Source organism: Poecilia mexicana, unplaced genomic scaffold (assembly GCF_051168715.1).
Source record: "Poecilia mexicana isolate PSO_F unplaced genomic scaffold, ASM5116871v1 scaffold_11, whole genome shotgun sequence".
Taxonomy (NCBI): Eukaryota; Metazoa; Chordata; class Actinopteri; order Cyprinodontiformes; family Poeciliidae; genus Poecilia; species Poecilia mexicana.
This window is the reverse complement of record NW_028263380.1, coordinates 27,551,480-27,563,933: the sequence shown is the minus strand read 5'-3', so window position 1 is coordinate 27,563,933 and position 12,454 is coordinate 27,551,480. Positions and strand designations below refer to the sequence as shown.

The window sequence follows — 12,454 nt, the reverse complement described above, 5'->3', positions numbered from 1 at the left end:
GAAGGTCAGTTTCTCTGCTCTCTGATGGACTCAAACTCAACCAGCTGATGCCCAAAAGCATTCTGGGATTCTAAGAGTTAGCAGGAGAAATAACTCTGTGGGCCACCAGCACCTGGGACGCCGCCCTCATGATGCGCCATTTCCTGGCGTTGCATCGGCCGCAGCATCAGCATCGGCCGCAGCATCAGCATCGGCCGCAGCGCCAGGCGTCAGGTTACCGGCAGGATGTCGGGTTTCTGAGACTCACTTTCTCTGCGGGACGTCTGGTTGAGGCCGCCGGCCCAGGACCAACGCTGCTGCCGGATCTCCGCCCACGTCTTCTTCGTCGACCTCTTGATGGCTGCCTCATATCGTTCCTATGGAAACCAGCAGCCCAGTTTAATGTGCCAGCCAGTTTAAACCTTTTGTTAGTTTTTGTTGTGTTTAAGTTGTGCTAAAAGAAGTTAGCCTATCAGCAAAGCTATGCTAGCCTAAAATAGCAGCTGAATGCTAAGCATGTAGCAGCTAATGCTAATGTGACCGTCTAAAAAAGCTCCATGAATGATCAGAGAAACTCTGGAAAGATGAAATTTGCTCCAATCTGAAGAACAGATCAAATCTATAAACATGTTTATCGAGTTCTGATGAGCTTTGATTCAATAATTTATCTGTTGAAAGGTTCTGAATTGAGAGTGTTGCTGATTTTGTTGAAATTGTTAAGTGGTTATTGGGGAGTGAATCCTGCTGAGCCGTTAGCTTCCACCTTGTTCTTCTCCAGTTTCTGCCGCTGCTTCTCCTCCAGCAGCGCGCGGCGTTTCTCCGCCTTCAGCCGCTGCTCCTCCAGCCTCCTGCGCCGCTCCTCCAGCTGGCTCTCCCTCAGCCGCCGCGCCTTCTCCTCCTTCTCCAGCCACTGGGCCTTCTTGGCGGCTGCAGCGTCGGCACACAGACACACCGCCCATGACAAACAGGAAGTCACCTGAGGGTCTGATCCCAGCTGATCGCCTGTCATCCTCCACATTAAAATGATCTGGTTTGGTTTCTACATTTTTAGGGAAATTCTGCAGAATTTTTCAGACTCAGCAGAATCAGAACTAAAACCATGATTCACTGATAACCATCATCAGCTGCAGCTGATGTCATAAATTCATCCAGCTGCTGATTAAAGCTGAACACACAGAGGCCAGGAAGTGGCTTCTAAATGTGGACCTTTCAGAATAAAACATGTTGTAACTGACAGGAAACATTAACGCTGCAGCCTGATGCCGTTTCTGCACTAAAACAATCTGCCTTCTTTATTTCATTTTATTTAAAAAAGTCATTCTAACATCAATACAGTGAATGGCTGATTAATTATTGGTCAACTGATAAATAAATGGACAGAAAAAGGTGACCAATAGATTTATTCAGGTGAAGATAAAACTGCCACTAGAGGAATTCTGGGTAAAACAGATTTTCAGATAAAGATGTTTGTTTTCATCTTAATTTAAATGTTCATGTTTTTGTTCAGTTTTGGCTTCATTGCTGATCTGAAGGTCATCATGATGACCTTTCAGTAAAAAGTAAGAACTGTTTACTCCTGTTGGCGCGTAATTTATTTCTAAATGAGTTGATGATTATTTCAATAATTGACTAATTGTGATTAATTGATTACTGATCTGCTGTTCCAGTGATGTCAGGCCTTCACTGCCTCATTTTGAAATATTCAACATGAAACTGTTACAGAGGTCAGGTTCCACTGCAGACTGAACGAAAGCCAATCAGGTGAGGGGGCGGACCCCAGAGCAGCCAATCAGGTCAGGGGGCGGACCCCAGAGCAGCTGCTAACCAATCAATAATCAATCTGGTCTGGCTGAAGGCCTCAGTTTACTGTGATCTGATTGGCTGCTGCTGGAGTCAGACTTAGTGAACTGTAAACAGAAACAAGAGGGAAGCAGAGGGGGAGGAGGAATGGATGGACGGTTGGATGGATGGACGGTTGGATGGATGGACGGTTGGATGCTAGCGTAGCAGCTTACCTTGCAGCTGGGTCTGTTGCTCTGACAGCAGGGAAACAACGACAAACGTTAGAAACTGAAGTAAGTTCCTGACTGAACCCGGCTTCATGCACCAGAGAGTTGGGGTTACTGTGGTTACCATGGTTACTGCGATGGGGCGGTTCTTACCGATGTAGCGAGCGCGCTCCTCTCTGCGCTCCTTGGCCAGTTTCTGCCGCTGCTCTGAGTTCATGGAGTCTGAAAGGAAAACAATAAAAAGACGAATTAAAAATCTTAGAAGTGAGCAGGTGAAGGAAAACAGCCTCCATCTGGAGCTGAAATGATCCAGAACAGCGCCGCCTGGTGGCAGCAGGCTGGTTCTGTCTCCAGACGTTCATCATTCTCTGGTCAGTGGAGCCCAAAGTGGGTCCTGGAGGCCCGGCATCCTGCATGTTTTCGTTCTCTCCCTGGTTTAACGCACCTGGATCAAATCACGGCTCGTTAAAAGGCCTAAGAGGAACATTGTTACCACCAGGAACAGAACTAAAACGTGCAGGATGCCGGGCCTCCAGGACCCACTTAGGACACCCCTGGTTTAGATAATTATTCCCTCTGGGTCTGGATGAACTGGATGAACAGCCCTGATACGTAGCCATGGCAACAAGGTGTTTTCAGCTGATTATCATCTCAAAAACTCCAATAACACCTGACCTATGACCCCAAATCCCAGAGATGACCAGGAGGATTCTCTTCCATCCATCATGATGAGCAGCAGATCTTTGGAAAACAAACTGGATGAGCTTCCAGTCCAAACAAACACCCAGCGGCAGTATTACATCGTTCAGAGGAACAAAATGTCTCCTACTCCAACATCCTTCTAAGCAGACAGATTTAAACAGCAACAGCAAAAGCAAATGAGGCGGATCAGCAGATCCACTCATCCAGGAAGTTACTGTGGAATATCGTCTTTGCTGCCTGGATGCTGAGCTGCTAGCATGTGAGGCAGCAACAGTCCTCAGTCAGAGGCCTCTTCACATACACTGCAACACTGACTGCTAGTGGAGAGCCTTCCTGCCAACAGCATCACCATCCAGACGACAGCATTTCATTTCCCTCTGGGATAAATAAATGCTTTTGTTCAGAACCAGAACCAGGACCCACTCAGCAGATCTGTGGAGGTAGAGACCTGGGTCTCTCTTCTCTTCTGCGCATCCTGTACATGTGTGCCAACATTATCGACCAATCAGAGCTCCCTGCAGCACTTCTCTGCTCTGTCTCCATGGCAACCTGCATCCCTCCCTCCCTCCACCTTGCAGAGAGCGTCCCACACAGATCGCCTCCTCGTCTCCACATCCAGCCGCGAAGAACGAGTCGCTCAGGAACCAGGAGTACGACCGGCTGACAGACCAGCAGGTACTGGGAGGACCAGACTGGTCCCAGTCCGCCTGCAGCAGGAAACCCAGCTGAGGAGCGCTGCAGCAGCTGAGAGCGGATCAGACGGTTCTGCTGATTAAAGTGGCTTAACCTTCTTCTGACACGCCACTGCTATCTGCAGCTAAACGCCCTGAAAATGTCAGAAAAACATCCAATAAATGTCAGAAACCATCAAAAAATTTAAAAAAATTAAAACTAATATTTAGTGGTCCAGTTCAAGTTTTTATTTTGGCTCATTATGAACCCTGGTTTGACCCGGTAGCCGCTGTGCAAAGCAGGTCTCAGTATGAAAACATCTCCTGACTCTAACAGCAGATAAAGATGTTGTTTCCATGGTAACACGGATGTTCAGAGTCTGTAGCCTGAAAGAGTTTGATCATCACCGTTATTGTTTTTATAAGAAATACCAACAAATATTGTGATGATGGAAGCAAGTGGTCAATTAATGAATTAAATAACAAGAACCAGGTTTTGTATTTCAGTTCATGGCGTAAAATTATGGAACAAGTTAAATGAGGAGATAAAGTCAAAATGTAATGGAATTAAAAAGGAAACAAAAGGAAGTCATTTTCACAAGATATAGAAATGTGGATGAGAGCAGAACTAATGTGTTTATGTAAACTGAGGCTCACGCATGTCTGTGTGTGTGTGTGTGTGTGTGTGTGTGTGTGTGTGTGTGTGTGTGTGTGTGTGTGTGTGTGTGTGTGTGTGTGTGTGTGTGTGTGTGCGCCCCCTCGTCGTACCTTTCTTGGGTTGCGGGCTGCAGCTGCTGGAGGCCGGGGCCAGAGGTCTGCCGTCCATCTTCAGGGAGGTCTCCGTCCTGGACGGCGTCTCCGTCCTGGAGTCTGTTTTAGGGGACAGATCTGACACGGCCGAGTCGTCCGGGGTCAGCAGGTCTTTCTCTGGGTTCTGGTCTCTGTTCTGGAGGGACGGAGAGTCTGACAGCAGAGGCAGGGCTGCAGGACAGAAGACAGGTCAGAGGTCAAACTTGACATGCGCTGAAAGCAGAGGAGACCAGACTGCAGGGTTGGTGCATTTAAATCCTTAATAGCTGCAGCTGAAGAACCTGCAGAGGAACGAAAACACTCTGAGGATCGATGGGGTCTGGTTCTGATGGGGTTCTGATGGGGTTCTGGGGTTTTGATGGGGTTCTGATGTGGTTCCGATGGGGTTCTGGGGTTTTGATGGGGTTCTGATGTGGTTCCGATGGGGTTCTGATGGGGTTCTGATGGGGTTCTGGGGTTTTGATGTGGTTCCGATGTGGTTCCGATGGGGTTCTGATGGGGTTCCGATGTGGTTCCGATGTGGTTCTGATGGGGTTCTGATGGGGTTCTGATGGGGTTCTGGGGTTTTGATGTGGTTCCGATGGGGTTCCGATGTGGTTCCGATGGGGTTCCGATGGGGTTCCGATGTGGTTCCGATGGGGTTCCGATGGGGTTCCGATGGGGTTCCGATGGGGTTCCGATGGGTTTCTAATGGGGTTCCGATGGGGTTCTGATGGGGTTCCGATGTGGTTCCGATGTGGTTCTGATGTGGTTCCGATGTGGTTCTGATGTGGTTCTGATGGGGTTCCGATGTGGTTCTGATGGGGTTCCGATGTGGTTCCGATGTGGTTCTAATGGGGTTCCGATGTGGTTCCGATGTGGTTCTGATGGGGTTCCGATGTGGTTCCGATGTGGTTCCGATGTGGTTCTGATGTGGTTCCGATGTGGTTCTGATGTGGTTCTGATGGGGTTCCGATGTGGTTCTGATGGGGTTCCGATGTGGTTCCGATGTGGTTCTGATGTGGTTCCGATGTGGTTCCGATGTGGTTCTAATGGGGTTCCGATGGGGTTCTGATGTGGTTCTGATGTGGTTCCGATGTGGTTCCGATGTGGTTCTGATGGGGTTCTGATGGGGTTCCGATGGGGTTCTGATGTGGTTCTGATGGGGTTCCGATGGGGTTCTGATGTGGTTCTGATGGGGTCTGTGGCTCGGTTTGTCAGCCGCTCCTGGCAATCTGCTGATTTCTGCAGCAGGGCCGGTCCAAGCCTTTTTGGGGCCCTAAGCACATTTTCATCTGGGCTCCATCAACACACGTCGACACCAGACGCGTCATCATTCCAAGGCTTTGTGCGTAGCATGCTAACATTAGCATCATTTGTAGTTAGCTTCCATCAGCCTGACGTTATGTTTGTTGATTTTAATCTTACAGGAACAGCAAACAAACAAAATGGTTTAATTTACATTTTGTGGCAAATTTTAACTTCTGAAGTTACTATAAACAAATTAACAAGTTTAATGTCTTGGATTTAAAACTTGGTGCAACATGTGTAATTTATTACGGTCAAATAAAACTAAATAACATGGCAGCCTGCTGAGTCCTTCCTGCAGATTCAGTTTCAATTTGGAAAAGCTGCTGCAGGGAGCAAGCAGGCTAGCCACAGAGCTAGCCACAGTTAGCCACAGAGCTAGCCACAGTTAGCCACAGAGCTAGCCACAGTTAGCCACAGAGCTAGCCACAGAGTTAGCTGCAGAGTTAGCCGCAGAGTTAGCCACAGTTAGCCACAGAGCTAGCCACAGTTAGCCACAGAGCTAGCCACAGAGTTAGCTGCAGAGTTAGCCGCAGAGTTAGCCGCAGAGCTAGCCGCAGAGTTAGCCACAGAGCTAGCCACAGTTAGCCACAGAGCTAGCCACAGTTAGCCACAGAGCTAGCCACAAAGTTAGCTGCAGAGTTAGCCGCAGAGTTAGCCGCAGAGCTAGCCGCAGAGTTAGCTGCAGAGTTAGCCACAGAGTTAGCCACAGAGTTAGCCGCAGAGCTAGCCGCAGAGCTAGCCACAGAGTTAGCTGCAGAGTTAGCCGCAGAGTTAGCCACAGAGTTAGCCACAGAGCTAGCCGCAGAGCTAGCCGCAGAGCTAGCCACAGAGCTAGCCGCAGAGTTAACTGAAGATTCCAAATTTTTCTCAAGAAAGGTTTTCGTGGTTAAATAAAAAAACTGCAGAATGTATTTTGCGACTGATTAATCCTCAGGATAACGTATCAGTAAATGAATGTCTGGCTGCGGTTCTGGTTTTCAGCAGGAGGAATATGAAGACCTTCTGGCCGTTCTGGGAGGAACTGAGTTTCAGTTTAGAGATGCTCCAGGTCCAGATCCTCTGATCAATTCTGGATCTGGTCCGGTTCATGAACCTCCTGGAAGCTGCAGCTGCTGGAGCCTCTGCAGAGTCCAGAGTTAACAATGAATGAGGATGGAAGATATTTCAGATGTCTGATGCCGCCTGATGCTAACGGCCTCCAGGCTGCAGCATCACATGATGCTGCCATTCATGACGCCTCCATTTCCCAGAAAGCTCCGCCGCCTGCTGCAGGATATTATTAGCTGGAGAGAATGTGGCCCATAAAAGGTTCTGGCTGCAGTCGAGGCTCCGCAGGGCGGCGACCCGACCGCAGAGCGTCTGCAGCAGGAAGTCTGTTTACAGAGCCAATCAGCTCAGAGCTGCTCAGACTTCACTTTCTGTCCAGCAGAAGATTTATTATGATCTAAACTGGGATCAGATTATTTTCAGGTCATTAAAAGCAGAAAGGGTTCTGAGTTTCAGTGAAGCGGACCGGCCCGTTTTCAGGGTTCTGAGAGGAAAACATTCCGGCTGCTGTGCGGACATGTTGGATCTGGGTCAGGAATCTGTGGCATGTTTCTGAGCAGCCGACGCCTCACACACACCACAGACCAGCTGCTGCTGCAGGATGACAACACAGGAAGACCTGGAGAAACCTGGATTTCTCCTGAAATCCCAGGATTTGTCCTGGAAAACCCCCTGGAGCCCGGCTGACCCCCGCTCCTCCTCCGCCTCCTTCAGGGCCGGAAGCGCAGCGGGACAGCGGGGCGCCCGGCACAGGAAGCACATTCCTTCAGCACAACGCTGCAGTCTGTGTCGCAGCACGGCCCACATGCTCCTCCTCACAGCCAGCAGAACCGAGGAGAAGCAGACAACACGCATCCGGACAGAACCCGACCAGAACCTTTCCTGATCTCAGAGGAAAACAAAGTCCAGACTCTGGTTCTGACTGAAGTTTGATCCAAACGTTTCGGATCCGCCGGGTTCAGCTGAAAACAAAAATCTGCTTCTGAACTGAAAGTAGGTAGTTAGTTAGAGATTAGCCAGACCAAACCAGACCAGGGCCAGAACTGATTCCTTTACAGTTCACTTCCTGTTTCCCTGGTCACCACGGCAACCGCCAGCCGAAGGAGGCCAAAGGGAAAAAGGAGGAAATCAAGACGTCCATCTTGAGTTTCACTTCCTGTTTTCCATGACCTCATAGTGACATCACTTCCTGAACTCTTCAGATTCTAAAACCATTCAAACTCAAACCTGGTCCAGCTGAGCACAACTGGACCGGGTTCAGATTCACACAGGTTCTTCTGACGGACCCGGCTATCCGCCAACAGCAGTACCAGTCTGGTTCTGGTTCTGTTCTGGTTCTGTTTTGGGTCTGGTTCTGTTCTGGTTCTGGTCCAGATGTTTAGGACAGAGGAGCTTAAAGGTGCTCTGGGTCTGGACCAGAACCAGAAGAACCAGACCATTTGAGTCTGTTGTATCCATCAGAACCGAGGGAGAACCAGTCAGATCAGAACCAGTGGAGTTTGGACCAGAGACCCGGTAGAACCCAGAGAGCCGAGAATCAGCTCAGAAACTCAGAACTGATCGAAACCAAAGTGAACAGAACCAGAATCTCAGCAGCTGTGGATTCTGGCTGTCTTCACTCTTCACCGATTTTCTTCCTTCCACTCAACTTTCCATTCATATGCTTGGGTGCAGCAGGTTTCCTCTGACTTGGACATGACGGATCATTTTCTGTTAACTCCTGAACGTTGGGCTTCCCTTAAGTGACTACATGAGTTTCACTTCCTGCTTTAAATTATTGAAACGTTTTGATCGTTTAAAACTGAACAGAGAAACTGAAGGCTCCAGTTTGTGATGAGAGGTTGGCGGCGGCTCTGATCAGAGCAGGGAGTCAGCAGTGAAACCGGGTCAGATGACGCTGCGGAGCCTCTGCTGGTAAACATCAGCTGCTCCATGAATCACAGACAGACGATGAAGAGTTGCTGGTCGTCTTCCTCTGAGTCTGGCAGCTTTCAGCCTCACCCAGAGCCAAGATGGCCGCCGCTGCAGGTGAAGCTAACGGTCCAATGCCCGTTGGAAAGAAAACGTCGCCACGGTTCTGGAAATACTGCATGTGGCCCAGATGTGGCACAAGTACAGAATTCTTATTTAATTTTTGGTCAAAACTGGTCCAGACATTACCCAGTGGTTCCTGATCCCGACCCGACCCGACCCAGAGCAGCCAGAGGTCCGTACACCGTTGGGTGGCTGTTATGATGTGGAGCCTTTTGGTCCAGATCTCAGTGCTGCAGGTTTTCTCTGTCTGTATATAAACACAGATTGTCAGAGTTGAGTCCAGTCTGTGTAAATGTCTGGGCCCCGCGGACGGACAGGGCCATACAGTGGGGGCCCAATGGGCCCTCTGGGCCCATTGGGCCATTGGGAAGAGAACGTCAGAAGAGAACGTCCTAGTCCAAGTGCTAATCCCAGGGGACTGCTGGTTCCACTGGTCGTCAACTGGACCAACAGAACCAGAACCGGAGTCGGGTCCGGAGTTTCAAAGATCAGTGATGGAACCATTTTCTTCTACAATGTTGATGGGAAAATAATATTTAATGAATGTTTTCATTCAATAGAAATAAAACCGACTGAATCATAAAATAACTTTATTATTATTATAAATAATTATTTATCACTTTTAGCCAAAGTTAGAACCAAAGAGCCGCAGGTTGGAGACCGCTGGACCAGAACCAGAACCCAGCAGATGTCAGACCCAACCCGACCCAGAAGATAAACGTTGGACAGCCTCTACAGCAGAACCACTCAAACCGGGCTTCTGACCCGGCTCATGACGGTACCGTCGGTACCAACCTCTGGTGCAGAGAACAGAACCTTCCTCTGCAGCTGGTCCAGTCCTCTGCCTCCTTCACACATCCAGAAGAACCAGCAGGAGGTTCTGAGCCACACAGAGATGGTTCCACCTCAGAACCCAGCAGAAACATCTGGAGATTCATCACAACATCAGAACCAAACCTGCAACCATCATCTGCCTCAACTGGACCACCAGAACCAGAACTTTCCTTCTGGACCAGCCGAACCGCCCTGGGCAGAACCAGCAGAGCAGCCGGACTGCCTGAGCGGCTTCCAGTCAGCTGCAGCTGGAAGGACTGATCTGATTGGCTGACTCTCTGCAGGTGATGGACGTGATAACCGGACCGGTGCCGCGGACCGGACCGGGCCAGGACTGGTTCTGGTTACTCACTCTTCTCTGTCAGGGTCAGCTTCTCCTCCAGACGAACCCCCAGCTCTTTATAATCCATGGTGTCGGTCCAGTTCGGGTCCAGACGGGTTCATTCCTCAGAACCAGCGCGGTACACGAGCCGAACTCCGGTCCAGTTCTGCCTAACACACCCAGCTGTAGAGGAAGGAACGGAACCACGGACGGTTCGGGGGAAAGACCCGGATCCGAACAGAACCAACGCCGGGAATACAGAAAGTGTTCAAATCTGGCTTCCGAACCGGAACCGCGAGGTGAGTTCTGAAACGCAGAGGTTCGGTTCGGTTCTGCGGTGTGAAGGTCTTCACTGAGGAATCTTCAGGGAGAGACTGAAAACCGAGGTCAAGTTCCCGAGAGGAAGGTCACACTTCCGGTCACGCACTTCAAAATAAAACAAATGCTACTACTACTACTAATAATAATAATAATAATTAATTAAGCAAATCAAAATAACATAAAACTAAATTGAATTAAATACAATAAAAATAAAATAGTAAAACAAAGTAGATAATAAAGTAGAACAAAATAAAAAATAGAAAAGCATGAGACTAAATTAAATCAATATCAATAAAATGACCCAAAATGTAATTTTGTGAGTTTACTTACCACTGAAAAATGATTTAATGTAGAAATTTTAAAAATATGATCAAATTAAAAAAAATTTAATTAATGATTAAGTAAAATTGAAAAAATAAACTAAATAAAAGTTAAACAGTCAATAAGTTTAATAATCTTAAAACATTTGGCATGTTTTATAATGATGTGAAACAGAACGGTTTTTTGAATTAATATAATATTTTAATGCTAATAAAAATGTTTAAAAAGAGGCCAATCCAAACCTCAAACAACAATATTTCTCTGAGTCGTTAATAATTTAATAAATAAGAAGCTCGTTGATCTCTCCTGTTAATGCTGAGGAATTTTCTCCAGACCTTCAAACTGTACTTTCTAAATTAAATAAAATTTTCATTCCGTTTTAAGTTTAGACAAAACTTATGAATGACTTTAATTTTCGCTTGTTCCATTTATTTTATTTTGAAGGCTTGAGGACCTCATTTCCGCTCGCTGTCTCTCTGCCGCTGCCTTGACTTTTTTCTTATCGCAGCCAAAACCTTCATGCCGGACAAATGGACGGAACCAACTGGAACAAGATCAGAACCGGGTTTTCTGGCCGAAACGGACCTCAGGTCACTTCTGAGGAACTCTGACGAACCGAACCGGTTCTCCTGACGGCGGTTCTCCTCAGTGCGAGCCCCAGAGCCGGGAGGTTCTGCTGCGGTTCGGACCCTGAATGGTTCGGTCCGCCAGATGATTCAGAGCAGCTGAAAGCGGCGAGAGGAGCCGCGCAGGCCGGCAGGGCTTCAGGCCGGAAACTCAACAAGACCGAAGAAACAATCAGCAGAATTAGCCCAAAAACAGAAAGTAGAGATAATAATTATAACATTCACAAAAGTGTATAAAGTTAAACAACATATTAAAAATAACATGTAATCATCTACTATTAAGAACATTGTGCACATATTTGATGTGTATTTGCTCGATTCTGGTGGCAAAATGTTTCATATTTGATGAAGATGTGATGTTTTATGAAGTAAAGCACTTTGAACTGCCTGGTTGCTGAAATGTTCCATAAAAATAAGCTTAGCTTGACTTTTGCATCCAGTTATTAATCAGTTAATCTATAAATAATCACCAGATCATTTCTACTCTGTTGATGTCAGAAGGATTATTTAGCTGCAGATCAAATATTCAAACTTTCTCTAAATGAATGAAGTTACTGGCTTTTGGCCAATAAAACTTTTGTTTTCTAATTAATTGAATAATTTATTTGCATTTCTGATGCATTTTTAATATTAATTAATATTATCAAATGTACATGAATCAATCCCAGAAAGCAAGCAAATGTTCACACGACGTCCGTGAACGTAGTCTGAAAGTCGAACGTCGAATGTTCGGACCTGACGTTCAGCAAACGTTGTGTTAACATTCACTTATCATCCCTTAACTCTGACTCAATACAAAATCATGTAGACCCAAATGTAGGTGACGGTTGAATCAGCATTGATTCCAGTCATGGCTGAAAATCTAAGGTTGATGCATGTAAATCAGTTTGTATAATTTTAATATCAGGTTTCATCATCGATTCAATATTTCTGCCAGTGTTGTGGTACTCGAGATCGGTCTTGGTCTCGAGTCCGGTCTTAAGACCGTTTTCTGATGGTCTCGGTCTCGTCTCGGACTCGACCGCATTTGGTCTCGGTCTTGTCTCGGTCTCGGGCTCTGAGGACTCGGCATTTTATTTCAAGACCAGTCGAGACCGCAGCTGTGAAAATATCATTAAACGTGCAGCATACTGTCCAGTTTATTTGTTAACATCTTTGTTTTCAGTGGATGCAAAACGCACCAATTAAAATCCAAGCAACTACGTGTTTCTCCCCCTCCCCCTCCCCTCCCCACCTTTCACTCGCGTGCGGCGCTACTCCCTCCTCCCTCCTCCCCACCTTTCACTCGCACGCGGCGCTCCAGGACATGCAGTGGTTTTCTCTCAGCGGCAGAAAATGTTTGTCTAATCGTCAGTAATATAATAGCGCTGCATAAATAGTAAGAAAAACGATGGCCAGAGCTAACTCAGCAGCGCTTCGTTTTCACAGACGGTGGGGACAACGTCTAACTATTTTCGTCACTTAGAAAAGTAGCTCAAAGAAGGTAAG

At 47.4% G+C, this 12,454-nt stretch overlaps 1 protein-coding gene across 3 annotated transcripts in view; it reads right to left on the bottom strand.

Moving 5' to 3' along the window:
• Window positions 1-10,681, bottom strand: part of map7d1b (MAP7 domain containing 1b) — a 36,889-nt gene extending 26,208 nt beyond the window's left edge. For 2 of the 3 annotated variants that reach the window (XM_088010561.1, XM_088010563.1), the window contains exons 1-5: window positions 9,729-10,681; window positions 4,130-4,342; window positions 2,142-2,210; window positions 743-906; window positions 248-356 (exon numbers count right to left, since the gene is read on the bottom strand). In XM_088010561.1, the coding sequence (XP_087866687.1) occupies window positions 248-356; window positions 743-906; window positions 2,142-2,210; window positions 4,130-4,342; window positions 9,729-9,786 (613 nt within the window). In that variant the 5' untranslated portion in view covers window positions 9,787-10,681. The remainder of the gene's footprint in view (window positions 1-247; window positions 357-742; window positions 907-2,141; window positions 2,211-4,129; window positions 4,343-9,728) is intronic. The other variant, XM_088010562.1, reaches the window with a different exon arrangement.
• Between the last annotated feature and the right edge of the window lie 1,773 nt (window positions 10,682-12,454).